General features: G+C 36.0%; 1 protein-coding gene across 1 annotated transcript; it reads right to left on the reverse strand.

Moving 5' to 3' along the window:
- Positions 1–460: 460 nt before the first annotated feature.
- Positions 461–21,649, reverse strand: NRPD1B (nuclear RNA polymerase D1B). Its single transcript, XM_086237370.1, has 18 exons — positions 21,316–21,649; positions 20,489–20,572; positions 20,069–20,195; positions 19,810–19,925; positions 19,111–19,164; positions 17,849–18,016; positions 16,353–16,511; positions 14,376–16,271; positions 14,064–14,239; positions 12,036–12,111; positions 11,793–11,935; positions 10,950–11,107; positions 8,071–8,345; positions 6,196–6,369; positions 5,949–6,089; positions 4,328–5,838; positions 1,770–1,884; positions 461–995 (listed from the first exon to the last, which is right to left on the reverse strand). Exons 2-18 carry the CDS (start codon positions 20,567–20,569, stop codon positions 753–755), a joined length of 5,613 nt encoding a protein of 1,870 aa, XP_086093496.1. The 5' UTR covers positions 20,570–20,572; positions 21,316–21,649; the 3' UTR covers positions 461–752.
- Between the last annotated feature and the right edge of the window lie 1,597 nt (positions 21,650–23,246).

Here is a 23,246-nt window from a genome sequence, read left to right on the forward strand (position 1 = left end):
GATGGATTAACCAATTTAAATTTGATAAAAAAACCTAGATTTGCATATGAATCAAAATAATTTAGCTTAAGGCATAATTATAGGTTGACAACAATGACTATGATGTTGTAGTAAGGTGGTGAGACCACCAACAACAAATTGACAGTAGTGAGTTAACGACGATTTCGACGGCTGAGTTAACGGCGGTGGTGACGGCTCCGATGATGATGTTGGTATACAAGGGTGTGTTCTTCGCTAGGATTGGGTGGGCGTAAGGTTGGGGGTGGGGGTGTGTATTGTCTAAAAGAGTTGAGTGTGTGTATTGTTTGAATGAATTGAGAGAGGTGTAAGAAAAATTTGGTAAAAAAAATAAAATTGGGGGTATTTTGATAGTAAGAGGGGTGTGTTAAAAATAAATTTTACATTTTAAAAAATGGTAGAAAAATATATAGGAAGTCAATTGAGAATATCAACAAGATTTCTGCATTCCATCTATAATTGATTTTGAACTGCAACACAAGTAAAGAGCTCACTTTTTCTGCCAATTCAGGGTTTGGGTTACATGTATCCCCAGTAGCTATCAACAGGATAACAAAAATGCTCTGATATTTAAAAAAGAAAAAAAGAAGAGCACTGATTTTGTCAGGAGCTGATAACACATGCCCAGTATATATACAAATAAAAAAGCAGATGAGCAGAATGTTTACACCTAATTACATCATAAAGAAAGAGACAAGAATCTCAAAATGACATGTCCAGGAAGGAGACATGGCCTACTGTGTCTCATTCTGAGTGTGCTCAGGCATGGGGCTTTGACTTCGAATGGGGGTCCGCTCCCGATTCCCTCCCGAGCGCGGTTTTTTGAAATACTTTCCAAGGAATGTATCAGCAACATCAGGATACTTACACCTGATGTAGTTTTCCAGACATTTCCGATACGAAAAGTCTTCTTTATGTCCACTCGTTGATACAACAAAAAAGCATCTGCTTTCCTGGAAACTGCCGTGCCTATCAACCTAACATATCCATTACCAACCATCAATTAGTGGAACATGATACCAAATAAATCATTTAATTCATAAAGCAAAGTGCATTATAAAAGAACACAACATAAGAATTATAGTGGCATCACAAGAGAATGGTTCCCAGAGGAAGGTAAACAAGAATGGACATTCCAGCCTTGGAGGACTAAAAACCCTTTCCCCATCATTACTTATCCACAGACCTGAAAACTCTTCAAATGGACCAGAGTGCAAATTCATGTTTAAAGACAGACAGACAGACAGACAGACACACATATATATATATATATATAATATCTATTTCCTTTAATATTCCTTTTATCTGAAAGATTAGATCTCTACTTCGGCAGCCTTGCATGAAAGCTAAACCAAAGACAAGAAAATGGTTTTTCCAATCAAACCCTGTCCAAATCATCACATTATGTGTAACAGCTCTTTTATGATGATAAACTTTTTTGACGTAAGTAGGGTCCGGATTTTCCATTGAGCTTGGTATTATTTACAAGCCATATATAGAAATTCAGTTTGCATCCTCATATTTGCTGCAGGAAAAATTTAAGTATGCAACCAAATAAATTATATAAATGGCCAATCCAGGAAATTCCATATAAATGTTCTGCTTCAATAACAAATAAAATGAACATTAGAAATAATCAATAAAAAAATAAAATAATCAGTCACAATTTCCCAATCTAATGCATCATATGAGAACAGAAATATAATTATAAAGAAAACTTAGTGAGGCAAGAACAAGGTAGACAAACATACTGTGATGTGATCAATTCCAGAACCCATTTTAGCAGTTTTTTCCGGGTGGTAATCGAAGATATTATCACGTATATATGACTGATCATCAGCAGACAGTGGATCTCCATCATTGTACCTGGATAAAAAAAATTTAAAACAAGAAACAGGTGAATAACAACATTGTCAAACACTATGCAAAGATATTGCAGCCGGCGGATAATGCCCCCAAATGAAACCATTTCATTTATAAAGAGATCGGTCAAGATATGAAATCCCTAAGAGCATCTCCAGAGGAAAGTCAAATGAAATATGCCAAATTTATCATAGTACTGTACTTTTTCTTTTATCTATTTTGTTATATGATTTTGTAAAGATAGGTTTTAGACTTCATACATACATATTTTTTTATAGGAAGCATAATAATTATACTAATGAGAGTAAGGAGTACAATCAAAGTGAATCAGCAGTCCACAAAAGATACAATCCTCAGCCTACATTAAACAGATACAAAAAGAAAAGTAAATCGCACTACATCATCCAATCATGCAGGAACAGAACAAAAGACAATCAAACTACAATCTGGACAACTACGATAGAGCAGCTTCCCAGTCCATATTAAGAGGCAATCTTGAAATAAAGAGACCAAATCCCTCAGTGGGGAGCGAGGTGCAAAATCTAATCTCATAAATATTCCAGACTCCATGACTTTTCCTTCAAAGATTAAACTGTTCCTAACCCAAATCACCCAAAAAATCCGCTAGCACAGTAATAAACAGTATTCAAATCATTATTATTTCTGGCATATTTGAAAATTCATGTAACTGAAACTCTTTTTTTTTTTTTTTTTTGGTGTTGTGAAAACAGTTCAATTTGAAAAAAAAAAAAAAAACAGCCCAAACAGATAAAAAGTTGCATTTGGCTGGGACAGACAGTTGAGGAAACTTTGACAAGGCACATGACAATTGGCATAAGTGATATCCCCATGCAGCCTCCATCTTGGAGAGTGCCTTGGATCAACAAGAATACCACAAAGAGGAAAAACAAAGAAAAACCAGCAAGGTATGGGTAGCATTTGACACAACTCCTGAAAACTGTGTACCATATAACAGTATACATTCAATATTCGAAACAAACATTTTCCAAAACAAGGAGCATTCGTTAAGTAAATATAGTTAGCATATTAATGAACTACAAATTTGGTAAGCACTCTTTTCTACATCCAAGACCCCTACCTTTTAGTATATGGGTAGCATATGACAAAGAAGATGACCTTTGTCCAATTTCCTGATGAAGGGTAATTTGATGGAGAAATCAAATTTGGTATTTAAATAAAACTCGGGATTTAATAAATGACACATTCTAATTTTCTTGTTTGGGTTCACAAACAAGGAAGTTCTTAAATTCAGCCTGGAAAAAAACGTGGCATATGGTGGTCATAAATTCCACCTAAATAAGTGGTATTTCCAAATTCTAAGAACAAAATTTTAATAAAGAAGCTACAACCACAACCACCAATCCCCTCCACCACTGCTGCTGCCACCGTCACGAACACCACCCTACCATCATCATTATTACAACCACCACCCTACCACCATCATTATTACCACCACCACAATCATGATCATCGTTCCCACCATTATCGTTGGCACTGCTATCACAACACCATCACCATCACCACAACCACAACTCATTTACAGATTAATGCAGGCATTTTTGGTCCCTGTACTATGGATGAGTCGCACTTTGGTCCCTGTCATTTCAATTTGAATTTTTCAAGGACCATGGTTCCATTATGTCGCAATCAGGTCCAATCCGTCGAAACCGAGACAGCAAATGCAGACGTGGCACCAACTAATTGGCTCCAAGTAGACGATTTTGACAGATTGGACCTGATTGTGACATTATGGAACCACGGTCCTTGAAAAAATCAAATTGAAATGACGGAGACCAAAGTGCGACTCATCCATAGTACAAGGACCAAAAACGTCTTTTGGCAAAAAAAAGAAATTATACATTTAAATTCCATCAGACTTTATAGGTTTGCCAAACAAGAATATTACAAATTCCATAACTTTAAACTCAATCTTTTTAAATTCCATCATTTTAAAATTTCTTGGTATTTTTAAACTTCCTTATCCAAATAGTACCATCGACGAAAGGTGATCTTCTTTGTCCTATGGAAACCAACAAGTTGAGTATAAAAAGCATTAATTTCATAGCAAACTAAATTATTTATATGTGTTACTAGCTGACAGCTCAGAAGAATTGCATAATCTATGAACAGCATCATTAGATCATTCAATGGAACTTATGATCTGCAGCCCCTCACATTTTTGTTTTCATTTTTCCCCATCATTTTCAAAATTTTAGAAGCATTTACTGCAAGGGAGGATATTTGCAAGGAAATTCTCCTGCGTTCAAGAAGACTCTTACTTGAGAGATGACATCTAACAATTCAAAAAGAATATTTTCTTCCAATATAAGGATCATTTCTCCTTTAGAAGATTGAAAAGTATCCTACATTTTGATCTGCAACGCTAGTCCTAATTTCTACAAAATTTTATAAATAGAAAACATACCCAGATTGATGCATTATCCTTCGGATAGAGAGCATAATTGATTCAATGTTGGAAAGAACATCTTGTTCCTCGGAACTGAATATATCCAATCTTTGTCTTGTTGCGGTATATAGTCCACCCATGCTAGAATCCTCATTCCCCATTCCAGGTGATTTAGCAGGACGGTTCTTACTCTTCCACTCCCCAGAATTTGAACCCCAATTCCTCGCACCTTCAAAACGGCTTCTCTTGGTTTGTCCTCCACTATTCTGTCCCCACTGATGATGTCTTTCACCAGCATTTCCATCTCCAGAACTTGGTGAGTCCCACCCATGCAAACTTGCAGGTTGATTCGACTCAAGTTGAGAGGCCTGTCCTTGAGAAATTTCAGGATCCTTTTGCTTCCCCCAAGAGCTTTGTGAAATCTCAGGAGACTTTTGCTGCCCCCAAGAGCCTTGAGAAATTTCAGTAGACTTTTGCTGCCCCCAAGAGCCCTGAGAAATCTCAGGAGACTTTTTCTGTTCCCAGGAACAATCATCATTGGTAGAGAGCATATCTTTCTTCTCAGCATTTTTCATGCCCCAACCAGACCAAGCATTCTCCTTTTCTTTTATTGTTCCTCCAGCAGCAACAGCATCCCAACCATTGGATCTAGAAGAGTCCTCTTGGGTTTTCATGGACTTGACATCTATTGATTCAGCTCTACCCAACCCCCTACCAGACCAAACATTCTCTTTTTCTGTATCTTTCCCCCATGCAGGCGTTTGACCCCAACCATCAGATCTCTTAGAATCGTCAACAACTTCGGCAGAGACGACGTCTTTCTTTTCATTGTTTTCCTTTCCCCAAGCAGACCAAGCATTTTCAGTTGCTGTCTTTGTCCCCCCTGTAGAAAAAGCATCCCAACCATTAGATCTTGAAGAATCCACTTGGGCTTTTGTGGACTGGATATCTATTGATTCAACCCTGCCCACCCCTCTACTAGACCAATCATTTTCACTTGCTGCATTTGTCCCCCATGTAGATGTGGAATTTTCTCTTGCTGGATTTTTCCCCCAGGCAGATGTGGCATCTTCTCTAGCTGTATTTGTCCCCCATGCAGTCGTGGTATCTAAACCAATGGATCTCTTGGAATCCACTTGGGCTTCTGCTGAAATGCCATCTTGTGTTTCACCTTTATCTGTCCCCCAACCTGACCAAAGGTCAGGTACTGCCGCAGTTCCCACATTTTTGTTAACACCCCAGTCCTTCCCATCACTAGAACTGGTGTTGAAAGATGAATCATTTTCCCAATTTGATTTTCCAGGAGGATTCTCTAAATTATCCTGGAAATCAACAAAATCTTCAAACACAGGCTTATCAAAACTAGAGTTAAGTTCTGGTGACAAGCTCAAATCTGCATTTTCATCTTCCAGCACAAGATCATCAATTTCTGCCCCCAAAGCTGCAGTAGTTGATTCTTCTCCATTTGCAGTGCTCACCATATGCAGAAAGTTGAAAACATCTACCCCACCCTCTTGATTCATTCCCACCTGGAAAAAAATTAATATGTACATGGTGTGAGACATTCCAACATCAGATAGGACTAAATTCAATACAACTGAGAATAACTTAGACAAGTGTGTTAAAAATCATGAAATACCTCTCTTGTGTCCCACAGGATATCAAACCTGGAGCCAGTACCAACAGCTACATGTTTACCCCAGGAACATGATGCAACTATGCTTGACAAAGAATCCATATGACATTTTTCGGCTGCTTTCTCAAAACACTTTTTTGGTGTCTACAACAACATATGATGGAAACTAAAATTAGTTGTAATTATAGTTCATGTAACCAGAAATTCTGCCCTTCAAATAATTAGACAAGAAAAAGGTCCAATTACTTACAAACAGTGTTGCTTCTGTAAATGGTACTTGTATATTTAGTGAGCGAGAAAGTGCTTTATAACCACCAGCATTGAAGCCAACAAAATTTCCAGCGCATGTCATACTGTTTGCTAAGAGGATAAGATGCTCTTTGAGAACACCTTTTGCCACCATTGCCACTGCAGTTGAGAGGCGCTGCATAATCAATCACTAAATGTAAGTCCTCAATTGAGCTAATAAAAGTTTCAACCATAAGAAGGATAGGATATCTCATATTCCCACAGAGTTACGCTAATATGATCCAATTTTCCTAGACAATTAAATAAGTTAAATTTCATATGATGTACATGATATGGGTCTAATAAAGAGGGTTACATGCCACAGGACACCAGAAATTCAGCAACACTATAAAGTAAAACATAGAAAGTTCTTTAAGAGGTCCACAGTAAAGAAAATCAATCATATGAATACCTCGTATAACCACCTGATAGGTACATGTATGATAGTTAATTAATAAAGCACAGAAAACAAATGGACGTATAGGGAAAAAAGTCAAATTTATACACATGATATAATAAAGAACTGCCACTAGAAAGAAAGGGCAGTCAAGAATTAAATGATTTGCAGAAGAAGGCTAGAAATGAAACACTCCGAAGGTAAAGAAGCTTATTATGTAGATATAATGGAAGGTACGAGACACTAGGGGTGAATTTTCAACTCACTGCTGTAAAAAGATATAATCCCAACACAAAATTGTACAGAGAGTTGACTATTGTTTTTTATGAGAGTTGACTATTACTTGACAGGAACCTGAAATTAGCAAACCTGGTAACACAAATAATAAAAAGGCTGAGTTGGTGTCAAACACCTAATTTTGACAGGACAAACTATTTAACTGGTATTGTATGAGGGTTATGTCTTCTTTTTTTTGTTTTCTTCTTGATTTGTACTATTCAAATCTTGGTAGAAGAGAAAATTACAGATTTGGTCCACTTATTTTATACTTAGTTTAATTTTGGTCCAAGATTTTTTTTAAGTTCTGTTTTAATTCACTAATTGTTTCATTTGTTCAATAAAGATCCAAATTTGTGACTTTAAATCTTTTGGGTTGTGTTTTCTTCAATTATAATTGAAGTATAAGTTATATTTCATCATTTCTTAGTCATAAAAACAAATTTGAAGTATTATATAATCTAAGAGAATTGAGATTGAGTGAAGTTTGAAAAATTGGCAGTTTCGGGTACCCTATTTTGGGGTCAATTATCTTGAGTTTTAGAACTCCAATTTGAATGATCTTTATATGGTTGTAAAGAAGAAATGCATAGCTTTAAAAAAAGTATATGTTTGCTGAATTTGGGTGAGATTTAAAAGATAAAAGACAGGCCAAATTTGAGAAAACAAATCTGGACCTTTATTGAACAAGTGGAACAATTAGTGGACCAAAACAGAACTTAAAAAAGATTGTGGACCAAAATTGAACTAGGTATAAAATAACTGGACTAAATTTTTAATTTCCTCCCTTGTAGAATTAAGACTTTTTTCTTAGTTTTTCCAGCATACGGATAGAGCGCATTATTATTTTATAGAAGCAACGCGTAATGGATTTAGTTTAGGGATAAGGAAGTCCTAGTCTTAAGTTTTCGGTTCACAAGATATGTGTCTCTCAAAACTTAAAACATAAACATATGGAGTTGGTGTCAAGTCATACAACTCGATAAATTAAATAGGTTGGGTTAGGATGACTAGTACTAAAATACATGACCAAAACATGATATGCCATGACTCTACTGCTACCGCTACTAGAAACAAATACCTATAAAAAGCATTGCTTCTGATACAGGGTTGTAAAGTACAAGATCTGAAAAGAAGAAAAATTACGAATCTCTATTATAGTACCTGAACTGCTTGATCAAAAGCACAGGAAATCCCCAACAATTCCTGAACTTGTTTGATAGAATATGGGATGGAACGCCTGGTGTCAATTAGGTGAAGCACAGGAAGGCAGCAATCCAGTACTATTCTCCATGCATCACCACTTTTCTTGACGACTGATTTCTCCAGAACAACATCCAAGGCCAATTCACCCTTCTGAGATTTGTTTGGGCTTCTTATCCAAGTTGTTGTATCTGGATTAATCCAAATTATATTCGCTGAGCAAATCCGAGGGTCACCTGTCCATTCAATAGACATGATTAATTTGAGAACAAAATCAATATAAATTTTTTTTTTTATAAGAAACACAGACTTTATTACACCAAAAGTCTATGAGTAACAAAAATAATGTCCAGCCATGAGCAAGAGGTCCACCATCTAGACAAAGCTATAATAAAATATCCTCAAAACAGCAAAGAATAAACAGCTCCTATCTACCAGCCCCAAAACTCCAAAGATCAACTGCAGCAACCCAAGCATCAAGTGACTTTTCAACAAGTATTAGTTTACTCCCCAGACTTCTACTTTAGAAATTTTAGCAGTTTTGAAATTGTGTCAATTTGAGACATGCAGTCAATTTTTTCGCATGCCATCCAATTTTCCATTGAAAATGCTCTAAACATACCCCCAAATCTTCTTTTGCTAACCACCCTATAATTTTTTCTCATAAACTTCTAATTTTACCCTTAATTCAACCACCCCACCACCTCCTTAAACCCCCCACCAACACCAACACCACTCATTTGCTAAGCAAACCAACCATTTTGCATGCATTCCTACAGCTAACACTGTAGCTACAAATGAGATTCTGACTCAGACCCATTGGCTTCTACATTAGCAACCCTCAACTTTTTCCAAGAATCCACATTTTCTTCATCACCATATTTCTGCAGCTCGCTTCATTTCTGCATCAAACCCCAAATATTCCACCTTTTGTGCCATCTTTGTGACTTAGAATCAACCCCATTTGAGGCAACAAAAGCAGCAGAACCAATGCAAACTGATTCAACGCTAACACCACCCTCTGGACAGTCATCTTTATTTTTTTTTATTTGAATTAAGGGTGGACCAAAGTGCCCTCAAAAAATGCCCACATGATGGGCATGTGATGTTTTCTAAACGGAACTTTGCATGGAATCTCATAAAATTGACAGTGGGTCACAAATTGAGAGAATTTCAAAACTCTGAGTCCTAAGATTTCTAAATAAGAAGTCTGGGGAGAATTTTGGCAGTTTCCTTTAATATAATCAGGAAGGGTACAAAACAGAGGAGAATTGATTATAACTACCCTGACGGTTCCAATCTCCATTTTCTTGCATCAACTATTTAGAAAGAAACGCACCCTCCGACTCTATTCGGAAACAAATGCACCCTCTTTCCAGAACCAGTAAGAATGCTGACAGCTCCCCAATTTCCAACTCATTCAAATTTCTTCAAAACTCAAGATCTCAAGAATATGGAAACTAGGACAACTCCACCAATCTTGAAATAAGAACATTGAGAAATCTGGACAGGAAATACAATTCGGGAAATAGAGATGCCCGGGACTTCACCTCAATCCAAGCACACTCCCAAACTTCACCTTCTCCCCATTCCCCACAGCGAAATATCCTTATGATGGTTCAAATTCTTCAGAAATATCCTTCCATGGGCTTCTACTTGACCCTCGCTCAACTACTGTTGCATCCTATCCATTAATAGACAAGCCATACTTACTTTTTATCACAGAATGCCACAAAGCCCCATCTTCCAAGGGAAACCTCCAAAGCCATTTACCAAGCAGAACTCTGTTTTTTACCCTTGACTTGCCAACTCGCAGTCCCCTTTTCTCCTTAGATTGAGACACCAACGCCCATTTAATTAGATGGTCTTTCATTTCCTCAACTCCTCCCCACAAAAATCTCTCATCAACCTTCCAACTTATTAGCCACTCACAAGGGACCTAGAACAGGGATAAGTAAGAAGTTGTATACCTCCCCAGCACTGCTTCAATTAATGTCAATCTCCCGCCTTTTCCCAACTTTGTAATTTTTTCTCTGCCTTCTCCACTACCAGATTCCAAAAATTCACAGCTCTAGGATTACCTCCCAATGGAAGACCTAAGTATCTCATTGACCAAGACCCCAATCCACAACCCAAAGAATCAGCTAGCATCTTAACATTATTCTCTTCCGAGTTAATGGCCGCCATAGAACACTTGGTTTTATTAATTTTAAAACCAGAAAGGACACAAAGTAATCCAAAACCTTTATTCCAGGACTGCTCTATCACATTTCAGAAAATAATTGATTTATATATGTAACCTTAAATAATAGAAATTTCATGGTTTGATCCAAAATGGGAAAAATTTGACATGAGTTGCCCATGAAGTTTAATTCAACACATGACGAGAAAAATCAGAAAAGAAAAAATAAATAAATAAATTTACAACCAAAAAAAGAGATACTCTCTTGGTTTTGGTGGATAAGTAAATCCAATCCTGAAGCAAAATTTTTAAATCACCAAACTTGTATAGAAAACCACATCAAATTGGAGAAAAACGGACTCAAAAATCATAATTTAATCTTGTGAATGGAAAGATATCTGGGGAGTGTGTTCATTTTGTACAGTTTAAGCAATTCAGGAGGTAATAAGTCCTACTTTCACATAACAATCGCCTGGGAGGGGGGGGGGGGAGAGAGAGAGAGAGAGAGAGAGAGAGAGAGAGAGAGAGAGAGATTGCAAATATTTCTGTTTCACATATTAGTCACAAAACAAATGAAAAGAGAGACAGTCACTGCAAGCAAGGAAACTTAAATCATAAAGTAGTTTTGCACTTTTTGAAAATTTACTCTAAAAGTTACCTTTAATTATTGTTTCTAGAAGAACTGGGCAAATAAAGTCAGCAAGGTATTGCGAAGTGGTTTCTAACTCTGAATTATTAGTATCTGGATAGAAGAACATCAAGCATGGCGAGCCAGATCTATTGTCAGCCGATGACCGATGAAAAGAGCAACATTCACTGCAAAACAGGAAGCTTAAATCATTATCTAGTTTGCACTTTTAAACATATACCACTATTCTTAGTTATAGCTATAATGTGGAGTCAAAAGTAAAATCACATAGAAAACAGGGCAAAGGGAAACGGATGGCAACAAAGTACAAATATTGTAAACAATTATGCCTGTATGCCATGTAAATAAGTACTACATGCAACTAATTTTGACTGCGTTTAAGGAGACACGAATCTTCTTTTGAGATTGATTCCATGACTCTGGGGGTTTTAAATCCAGTGCACAGGAAAAATTCCTAAAAGGAAGCATTTACATGGTGCAGCAACAACAGTGATGATCTTCCTACATTACTGTGTTGGGCTTTGTAGGGATGGTGCATCTCTTACCAAATTATTGTGTTTCTCTTTTCTTTCAGAACTTCTAGTGAAGCTTAACTAAATTGCAATTATGAATTCAAAGAAAAAAACCAACCTCTAGAAAAAACTAAAAGAATAAATGAGAAACGCAGTTTGCAATGTTCCTCATTTTTGTTCAATAAATTTACAAATATCGTATTAACCAAAATCCCTTAAAGCTTTGATCTTACCTCAGTGCTATCTCACATATTAAATGTTCACCACACAAATATCATAAATGATCGAGTCCATAGAGTAAAAATAAATATGATACAATTATCAGCCAGAAAAATTCAACCTGAAAGACAAAATTGTCCTTTTAAAAATATCACCAATGTTCATCTTCTTCTTCCCAAATTTCTTCCTCCGAAATGATATAATAGTTTCTTGGCATTTTTGAAGAATATCATGCATACTAACATTTAACTTCCGTAACAGCATCTGTTCAATAAAGCTCTTGTTAATCCAAAGAAGCAGGCAACAGAAACTTTGTAAGTGAAGATATAAACCAAATTTATAATAATTTGAAAATGGTGCCAACCTCATTGAGATGAATATGACCAACAAGACCAGAATCCATTTCCTTACTACCCGAAATAGCTCGCTGATCGTTATATCTGCATGTAAGAATTATTAATAGCTCATCAAGCACATTGTTACTCAATTTATACCACTGCCAAACAAATTAAGTTGAACTTGAAAAAGAAGACAGAAAGCAACACTTAATACATGCAAAATTCCATATCTTTTGTCAATTACATGGAGACCACATAATTTGCTGGTAGTAACAGAGCAACATATTCTCACAAGATAACATGACCTGATCTCTCTCTCTCTCTCTCTCTCTCTCTCTCTCTCTCTCTCTCTCTCTCTCTCTCTCTCTCTCTCTCTCTCTCTCTCTCTCTCTCTCTCTCTCTCTCTCTCTCTCAACAACTGATTTTGCTAAATCAACTAATTTGAAAAAGCAGAGTATGCTACCTATCCTAGGTGGTAAGGTTTCATCAGTGTTGTTCTGCATCCCTGGACCCCTACTTTTGTCCTGATCACCCCTCTGATATCTCAATATTATTGAACCGGAATTTTGGATAATTAACACAAAAAATTATGGATCAGACAGCTACAAACTATTAAATATACATGTCCGCAAAGACACCAAGTTTTCTAGGTAGCAAGTTGCGGAAGGCATTTACAAAATACTCAAAATTAATTCCTACACTTATTCATGTTTCAAATAACTACTCCAGAATTTTAGCATAATCTCCTGAGAGACATGAAAAATTTTCTAGGAAATAGTATCGCACTACAAGCAAGATCCACTAAATTAGATATCAAGACAATTCAAGAATACATTTCAAATTTTAAACCTATACTATTATAAAGCCAAGCCTCAACCTTTAGTGTTACAGGCTTCACCAAAAATAAGTTTTCCTAAATTACCCTTCTAATACAATTTGTTATCCTAGACAACCATATTATAAAAGATAAAATTGTAAAATCAAACAACCAGGTAAAAAATAAATAAAAGAAATTTCCGTTACCAAAATGCATGCCTACGTTCAACATAAGTGGGTTAGTTACTTAGTTTGTTATGGTTATTAAAAAGAAATAAAATAGTGAAACATCATAATTATCTCGAATAATTTGGGGGCACGTAAATAGCAATAGTGCCAACATATGCCGAGGGAAGCAGCATAGATAGTTAAAGCACGAAAGAGGTAGTAATAGTTATTGCTTCCCATTGTGGGTGGGGGCCATGGCCATGGGTCAAAAGCTTTTAAGAAAGACTTGACACAGATATACACACAATCATAGCTCCAGTTCTTGGATCACCAAGCATCAAAGAGTAAGATAGGTTCCAGATATTTTGAGTTCAAAATCTAACTGGACACCCAATACACCTCTTAACATGATTGTTCTGATTCTGTAAACCAAAGAGGAGGTTTTGTGAAAATGATTTAAGAAAGGGAAGAAAAAGAAGGGGAAAAGGAAATAAAATGAGAGAGAAACCAATTTAAGGTATAATCAAGACTGAGTCAGCATTAACAACCCCAAACAAGTAGGGCCCATGCATCATTCATAAAAACACTAGACTGTGCAATGGTATACTGGGAACATACTAAACTGTGCAATGGTATACTGTGGGTGCCAGAAAATTTATAATAAGACGAGATTAAAGTAGTCAACGGACAGACAAACAAATCCTCTATATAAGCACTTAATGCTTATAGTAGTGCTTACTGTAACTCACATCTCACAAGATAAGCCATCCAGAATATTTGAATTTTTAACAAAAATTTGTATCAATAGAACTCAATCATGAAATTAGGTTTGTTAAGCTTGACTAAAGAGAAAAAAAATATAGCACATGGTGAGACAACCAAAATATCTATAAATTAATAAAAGTAAACAATGCCAAGAATATGACAACTGACAACATAACCAACATGGACTAAAGGACTGAAGTACACACACATACCTATACATGTTTGTACACCAGTGCAAGCATATATAAATACTTATTAAATATATGTAAAAATGTTTCCAAAAAAGGATAAGAGCCAGAGCATACTCAATCATAAATTCGACTGCAGTATCTTTAAGACTGACTTTTTTCAACTGATTCTTAACCAAATATGCTGCATGTTCTCGGCAGTACTTCCTTCCACAACCACAGTCATTCAGATACAAGATTACACGGCGATCAATGAGCTCATTCTTAAAGTTGACTTTGCAAAGCAGTATTTCCTGGATAAAGAAAATGAATATTTAAATTATGATCAACACGCATGCATGCACTGCACCCAAAAAGAAAAAAAAATATATGAAAATTCAAGTGTTGAAAAGAAAGGGACTATCAAATTCATCAACCAATACTACCCACCTTCATCATCTCCCATGAAGAGTTGCTGCTTGGGGTAGAATCAAGAACTGCCTTATATGCAGGATTTGACATAGCAGTTGCAGCTAACACACCAACAGGTTCACCAGGAGGGAACAGATTCTGGGGCCTAGATCCGGTCTTCACTCCATACTCAAATTGGATTATAGAATTGCTACAAACATTTCTGACCGTGCCATCATAGCAAATAACAACATCCCGAAGTATGGCCATTAAATTTTTAAATAGAGTCCCAGGTTCAGATAATCCTCTTGAGGACCGAACAATCACCTCTCGTGTAGCAATGGAGTGAACTATCTCCTCGTATGGATCTAAACCATGAAAGAAACAGCTTTGAATTAGTCCATATTCTGCAGAGGGGTAATCCATGCTGTCAGATGGATATTTACTATGATAGAGGGAAGCCACATCCTCAACCAATGTCTTCGAGTAGAATTTTCCCTTATCAGAAATTTGCAGACCAAGGAACCCAATTTGTTGCACCACTTTATTAATGGCGGAATCACTCTTGGAGTCAATTAAATCACCCAATGCGGATGAATTTAAGATAAAAGTTGAAACTTGTGCTTTCACAGCTCGGATGTCATTCTCCATTTGCAACTCCACAAGCTCATTGTATGTTGACCTCAATTGAATCAACAAAGGAGAAATAACCTTTTGAATGTTCTTTTGAATGTCTAGTATGGACACCCTGGATATGGAAAAATCTTCCAAGCCAACACTGAACCCTTCTGAAAACAAATTCTCCATCAACAAGGGCTGTAGAGAATTGAAGAAATTGAGAACATCTTCAGCACCTTTCTCAAAGAAAATAGATGTACCAATGTCATTGATCACAGTTGGCATAACACCTGTATTAAAATCAACGTTCAGTATCTCACTTTTACAGACATGGTACATGTCCCCACAGCAGTCAAAATCAGCTGGCAATGCAGTCTGCAATATCTGCAACGCAGTCCAATATGGGTGAACAGAATTAGCTTTCAATAAAGCCGGTCGTGGCAGTGAAGATGAAACAAACATGGCCAGCTGCTGCACTGATGCTTTGTCCAAAAAATATTTCTTAAACATGACCTTTAAAGACAACAGCGAATCAGTGGCCAATTGCAAATTTAGCTTGCCACTATGAGAGCTAAGCAGCTGCTTCTCCACCGAAAAAAGCTCCAAAACTTCTGCCTTTGCAGCAAGCGACTGGGGATAAAACAAGTGGATGCAATCACCATCGAAATCAGCACTTAAGGGCCCACAAATGAGAGGATTTATCTTCACCGCATGGTCATCGTGCACATACACTTGCAGTGCTTGCAGTGAATGTTTATGGGTAGTTGGGGGCCTATTTACAAAAACAAGATCCCCATCCATTATCCTCCGATGCACCACTTGACCAGGCCTCAGAAATGTGTGCCCCTTTGAACCTTCGCTTAATGAGTAAGTTGATGAACCATCCCTATACGTTAGGCACAACTTGCTATCTACCAGCTCTTGTAGATAACTAATGTTATGCACATTAACCTTCTCCTCAAATGTGATTCTTTGAGCAATTTCATATGGGATGCCTACTTCATTCACCCTTCTATATGCATCCCCAGTAATTACTGAGCGGGAAGAGAAGCCTGAACCCTTTCTGATGAACAATGTCCTCATTTTTTCAAGCCATGCTTTCGTTGAAGAATCATTCAGCTCCTTGCTTACACCAAATCTTGCATCAATATCACGAGATGCCTTTCCAGTGCCCCTAACTTGAAGATACTTATCAACTATTGCTTGCAACTCATTAGCTTCAACAATTTGAGATTCAAAATTTGCTGTGCCAGACCTTGAACTGTTGATGACTTCAACTTGCTTTAGAACTTTTTTGAGCATTGCAATTGAAGGATCCTGGAAAGTGACATGGAAGTACTAGTTATAACCAATCCGACAAGAAATGATTAAGGTCCATTATTATGCCACGCAACTTACCGCAGACATAACACTAACACCATCAGAAATTTCAGGCACAGACAAACAGTTTGGAGGGACAGGTATATGACGCAAGATATACCCATCTTGAGGAAAATAGCCTTTAGCAGCAAGCTTTTTCCTGGTTTCTTGAGGGATTCTTTTGAGAATCTTCTCTACCTGGTAGTCATTACCAAAATCAATAACAAGTATTAGGAGACAATATCATGTGCCATAAAATGCATTTTTGAAAAATGTTACAATCAGCACAAAGAAGAAAGCGCCACAACATTCTGTAAGATCAGTACAAACTTGCATTATTTTTTGAAAAGAAACATCCTTTTATTAATAAAAAAAACAGAGAGTACAACATAGTGGATAAGATATCCACTTAAACACTAATGATAAAAACTTACAAAACAGACAACTAAACACACCAATAACAGAACAAAAACCATCAACAATTAAAACGCTACAGCCTTCCAATCCATCATAATGACCACAAAGGAATAGTCACTAAATTCTGAAGAAACCAAAGCCCAAAATGGACTCGCTCCCACAAAATTCCCATCTCTTCCCCCTTAACATCCTCAAGTACAATTTGCATTATGAATGATTGGAATTTAATATATTTGGTCAGAATCTATTTATATACGTCTGGCCAACTAATTTAATTTATAAAATAAACAATGCCAGTTGAAAATGCAGGGAGCTGACAGAAGCAATAGCACCCACTGATCAATGCATTCAATAAATAAAGTAAGTTGTACAGGCATCTGAGACTAAGGTGCTCTATTCACCAGATTACTGTGATTAGTGAGAACATGTGAGCAAGTGTGTCATTCTAGAAATAAAAATGTAATGGTCACAATAAAGCAGAAAATATTTCCCACTAATTAAAACAGCATAAAAATAAAAGTGAAAATGAGCAAACCAGGAATTCAACTATAAAAAAGCACCCCCTGATCAATGCATTCGATAAAGTCAAACATCCAAGACTAAGGTGCTCACTTTCCCAGATTACTGTGATTAATGAGGATGTCTTTGTGTGTGGGCAAGTGTGATTAGTGAGAACGTATGTATGTGAGCTAGTTTGTCATTTTAGAAATAAAAAGAAATGGTCACAATAAAACAGAAAATATTTCCCATTAATTAAAACAGCATAAAAATAAAAGTGAAAATGAGCAAACAAGACTTCAACTAAAACTAGCACCCCCTGATCAATGCATTTGATAAAATCAAACATCCAAGACTAAGGTGCTCACTTTCCCAGATTACTGTGATTAATGGGGATGTCTTTGTGTGTGGGCAAGTATGTCAAACTAAAAGATGTAATGGTCAGAATAAAACAGCAAATCTTTACCACTAACTGAAAAAAAAAAAAAAAAAGAATAGAAATATAAGTGAACTACAAGCAAACGTAGACTTCAAACCACATAACTGGACAATAAAAATCAAATGAACTTCCAAAAATGTGACATGTGCAAGGAAAAGCAGGCAAGCAGTGAAAACCTAACCTCACAAGGAAGCAAAGTGCGTTCAACACCACCACCATAAATAAAACCATAGATTCCCAAAAAGTTCCAGAAACCCGGTGGTACTTGTTTCTTAGGAGGTAGTTTCAACTGCAAGGAGCATGCACCATCTGTTGGTTTAATCTCTACAATTGAAACTTGCGAAGCATCCTGCACAAAACATGGCAGACCATAAAACTTGTAGATGGAAAATGCAGAGAAAGCATATTGTAATATCTTCCAAGTTCTATGCAAAAGTAGCCCAACTTCAAGTGCAACACCCATTTTAAACAAAAAAGATATATACTTTAGATCAGAATAAATCCAAGTTAGTCACACAAAAATCACAAACTAAATCCCATCCTCTGTTAAATACAGAAGCTGATATATTAAAAACTATTGATATTTGCATTCATCTCCAAAGTTCAGTAAAATAAGCTGATAGAAGAATACATGCCCAGTTTATAGAAAGCAATGCCATCTTACAGTAAATGCAACTCAAATCAATAAATCCTTAATTCTAATTGGGTAGACTAGAAAAAACACATTTCGTGCCAGTTGAAAAACATTTTTTATCCAGTTATGTTACTTTTCAATTTTTTAAACACAGTACACCGAATTTAAGAATCAAACCTCTGAATGACCCATCACTATTAAGTGCATGGGAACATCAAGAGCAACAGATTCAGACATATGAGATAACACAAATGATGTCCTGGAACATGTATAATGCAATCCACAATTTGACCTTTTTTTCACAACTTTTTAGGGTCGAAATAAAAGAAACTTTACTTTTGAAGGAGCTAAGTTTGACATCAAGATATAAAAGCTTTCTTCCAGAATAAATGGATACTTTTTCTTGATAAGAAACACACTTTCATTAACAGAATAAATGGATACTCACTCCTTCAAGTACTCAATTACTGATCTTTTTGCAAGCTCATGGCATGTATGTGATTCCAATACAACTTTTTGGAAACTTAAAAACAATAAAGCACAACTTGAATCACCAACATATACTAATCGAAACATAGTATAATCAAAGATTGCTAGCTAGAAGCATATAATAGTAGTTGTGCAACTGAGGCTCAAAAAATTGATTCATTGTGATAGTTTTTATCTCTGTGTGTGTGCATGCGTGCACAAATGCATGTGTCTGTGGGGGGGGGAGAGAGAGCGAGAGATCCACAAAATTACTTGATACAGTAAGCACAACATACTTCATGTCTAGCAAAAGAAAAAAAGTTAAATCAACTTATACTCACCTCACAACAGGAAGATAACAATCTTTCAGCTAAGCCAGCATTCTTGGTTGTAAACTGAATGGTATCAACCCAGCAAGATCAAGGATATAGAATGTAAGCACAGAAATTTTTTGATAAGAAATAGTAGCTAGTCAAATACAAAGTGTACCATACTAGTTTACAAATTTAAAAACTGATGATCGAACAATAGTCGAAAAACATTCTTTCCATGAATGACATGTTTACAAAAAAAAAAATTGCGAAACCCTTGGTTGGCAAACTAGAAGAAATTTTCATATAATGTAAACGTGGATTATGTAGTATTTAGTTCAAACTTCAATGGCCTCCATTGCGAATAAATTTGGAATGTTTAAGCAGCTTTAAAAAGTTCAAAAAAAATCAAGATTATTGCACAGACTACAAATACGGTGCAATGAACAGCCCTCATACAAAATAATGAAATAAAAGTGATATTTATGAAAGATTGAGAACACAGTAAAAATAGCTTCAAAATTCAACTGCTTCTTCATGTAAACCTTTTTGTTCCATAGCTGAAAATTAAAACAAAAACAACCAGCGTCCACAGTTCTTCAGTACACATAGAAGAAAAATCCAAATAACTAGCCAATAGATGAGATCTATAGTCTCTGCTTTGTATGCAAAGTTATGAACTTATGATCATAGAGACCATTATAAACAATGAAGAACTCAATCAGGTACCTTGTTCTTCTTCATTTTTAAACATTTCAAACACAATAAGCTCAACATCCTCCTCAATTCGCTAACATGATTAGGATGATATATTGGTATTGGTAAGTCAATATATCCAAAATGACCTGAAAAGGCATGAAGAATACACTTTGTTACTTTTCAAATCATATGCTATGGATTTATAATTTTTTTCTTGCATGTTACTTTGTTTCACCGCATTCTATAATTTAATTCAAGATAAAAAGGGTGACAAAAGAGACTTAAGTACCTTCGCACTTCCCAGGTTCAGAAGTACCACACGATTCACACTTTCCAAATTCAAGGGGGAGACCAAGGAACGGATTTCCCAGCTGACTGGCATGGCTGATCGAACAGTCGCTGATGGAGGTGATTTTCTAATTTAATTTCACAGTCAATAATCAGGCCCTAGTTGTGAAGGAATACTTTATAAGATAAATGAAGAAACATAAATGTTTGTTTTTCATAATCCCATCACTGCAGGCGCTAAAAGAGCTTAGATTATAAATGTCTCATATGGACTCTAGGGGTCAATCCCTCCAAGAAACTAAACAGAAACCCCCCTCCAACTCCTATCAATGTATCAGTGAATGCAATTAAGACCTCTCAAACAGTAGATGACACAAACAGAAGGACTAATGAATAAAAAAAATGTCAAATGCCCACTTACAATTTCCTGATCAGTTGCCAAACCAAATTTGATCCCAGTTATCTCCCCCTCTAAAATAGTTGAGCAAGAGGGCTCCTCCATTTCCTTTAAAGAAACCAAAAAAAAAAAGGGGAACAAGTCTATTAAGTGCCAGTTATATGAGACTAAATTCACAACGGAGATAAATAGGGAGGACTGTAACTATTATGGCAAAACCAACATGCAAATGTACCAAAGACAGCATTCTTAAGTTACAATTATTATTTTTAATAAAAAAAACAAAATTTGTGGAAGGTAGCAACCTGTTAAACGATAAATACATAACCAAATAAGTGAAAAAAAAAAAAAAAAAAAAACTGAGCAATGTAGTATGCTTGGTTTCTGAGAAAATATGAAGAATACAAAAACCAGCACAACTCAGCAAAAAAATTAAAAAATTAAAAAAGAAAATAGTCTAAATGTTCCTCCACTTTCTCAGCAACCAAACACAAACGAAACATGCAGAAAGAGAAACAGAAATATTAGCTGAGTCTTTGCGTTTGTTTTTATTTCAACAGCTACTTGTAAGCAAAAATGCATAAATGGAACCCATAAAATCAAAAAACAAAACTCAAAGCAAATGCGTTTAGTGTTACAGTCAGATACACACACACAGAGTGAGAAAGGTGAAAAGAAAACCAGAAAAATAAACCTAATGCCCAACATTTTCTCCCCCTTATATTCCCAACAAAGAAAGAAAAAAAAAAAAAACCCATTTCTACCGGCGCATTTTCCTTTAAAAACTCGTCCACTTTCTCACCAACCAAACACCGTACAGCAAAATGCAAACAAGTCGGAGCAAAACTCACCACAAATCCTCGCTTCCACCGTACACTGACACTGTGGGTTTGAACCTAAAACCCTAAATTAAGCCCAGAAAAAAAGGGGTTTTTGAAAAAAGAGAGAGCTCTGCTCAGCAAAGCGTTTCAAAGCAATTTCAGTTTTTCCAAATGACACAAAATTGGCCTAGAGCCTCACTGTGACAAACTACAAAACGACGGCGTTCGATTCTCTGCTGGTCACTTTCACTCTCCCCCTCTCTCTCTTCAGAGACTCTGATCAGAGAGTGTGTGAGACGGTGAGAGAGTGAGGCATGAGCTTTGCATGAAGAGCCAGCAGAATTAGTTGAAGAAAAAGAACCTGGAAATTTTGGAATATATTTTTGGGTTTCTTTTCACTCCCACTATCAGAGTCCAAAGTAAAAACAAGGATTTTGGGTTTTTCGAGAGAAAATTAAAAAAATATATATGAAAAGGTTATTGGGTTTTAACTTTTGGAGCCGTACAGGGCACTGGGTGTGTGGCGTTTTGGGGTTTCAAATGACCGAAATGACTCATTGACCATTTTCTTTTGCGGAATGTTGGTTTTCGTTGGTCAACAAATGGAGGGGCAAAAATGAGAGTTCGCTTCGTGATTCGTGAGAGACGGAGAGGAAAGAAACTAACTCTGAAGACTGACGTCATTGGTTAGATATTAACCCTGGTTAGTTTTGATGGTTTTGTAACTTGTGTTCAAGTTGGATTGGAAATTACTAGAATCTCTTTAAAATTGCTTTTTTTAATGAGCATCATCTCACAATGAGGTAATGTTTATGAGTCTCATCTCATTATAAAATAATACCCCATAAAAAAAAGAACAATACTTGGGTCACCCTTTGGGAGTACCTCAAGATCACCCCACCCCCACCCCAAATTTTTGATTTCGGTAATGTCGGCGCATAATTGGAACCGTTCACTTTTTAGATAACATATTAAAGATCATCTCTGCAAAAAATCAAATCAATCGGAAATCGTTTGGTTATATAACTGTTATTAATTAAATAGAAAAAATCAACGATTTAGTAAAAAAATCACTCTTTAATTGAAAACCATCTATTTTTTCTATTTAATTGACAACAGTTATATAATCAAACGATTTTCGATTGATTTGATTTTTTGCAGAGATGATCTTTAATATATTATCTAAAAAGTGAACGGTTTCGATTATGCACCGACATTGTCGAAATCAGAATTTGGGAGGGTGGGGTGACCTTGAGGTACGCCCAAAGAGTGACCCAAGTATTGTTCTAAAAAAAATCTCACATTTTAGAGTTGCAAAATAGCATATGCTTAGAATACTCTATCTCTACAAATTATTTTTGAAAACCAATGAGTCAATTTGAGTTTGTAATTATTATTTGCCAAATAAAAGGGTTTGTCATTCTTATTTCCTGAAAATGCATTTATTATAGTCTTTTATGTCCAAATTACCCCAAATAAAAAATAATGAAAATATTAATTAAATATCAAGATCTGCTTTTTTGTTTAGTTGATCAATAAATATAAGGCAAAATTGGCAGTGCACTTTAAGAAAATATTTATTTGTTTGTGATTTATGAGAGGAAAGAGAGAATGAGAAACTAAACCCTCAAATAAGATGTCTTTGGTTAACTATTAACTACGGTTGAAATTTGATGGTTTGTGTACAAGTTGGATTGAAAACTACAAAGTTCTTTCTATTTTAAAAGAACTAGCCTTTTAACATACATTCCACGCGTGCCAATTGACTTGTCCTATTGCACAATTACAATAAAAGAAAAAAATTGGGTTAATTACAATTATATACCTCAATTATACACCACTTTGCAACTTAGTATCTCAAGATCAAAAAGTTGCATTAAGGTATCCCAACTATAAAACCATGTTAATTAGGTACCTCCGTTAATCTGGCCGTCAAGAAGGTCGTTATCTAATGACGTGGC

Source organism: Dryas octopetala, chromosome 3, assembly GCF_963921425.1.
Source record: "Dryas octopetala chromosome 3, drDryOcto1.1, whole genome shotgun sequence".
Classification (NCBI taxonomy): Eukaryota; Viridiplantae; Streptophyta; class Magnoliopsida; order Rosales; family Rosaceae; genus Dryas; species Dryas octopetala.

Coding starts and splice junctions, on each gene's coding strand:
- NRPD1B (XM_086237370.1), bottom strand. CDS start 20,569: ATGGAGGAGCCCTCTTGCTCAACTATTTTAGAGGGGGAGATAACTGGG. Junction 20,196..20,488: donor TGGCAACTGATCAGGAAATT/GTAAGTGGGCAT, acceptor AAATTAAATTAG/AAAATCACCTCCATCAGCGA. Junction 12,112..14,063: donor GCAGTCGAATTTATGATTGA/GTATGCTCTGGC, acceptor TCTTACATGCAG/ATATAACGATCAGCGAGCTA.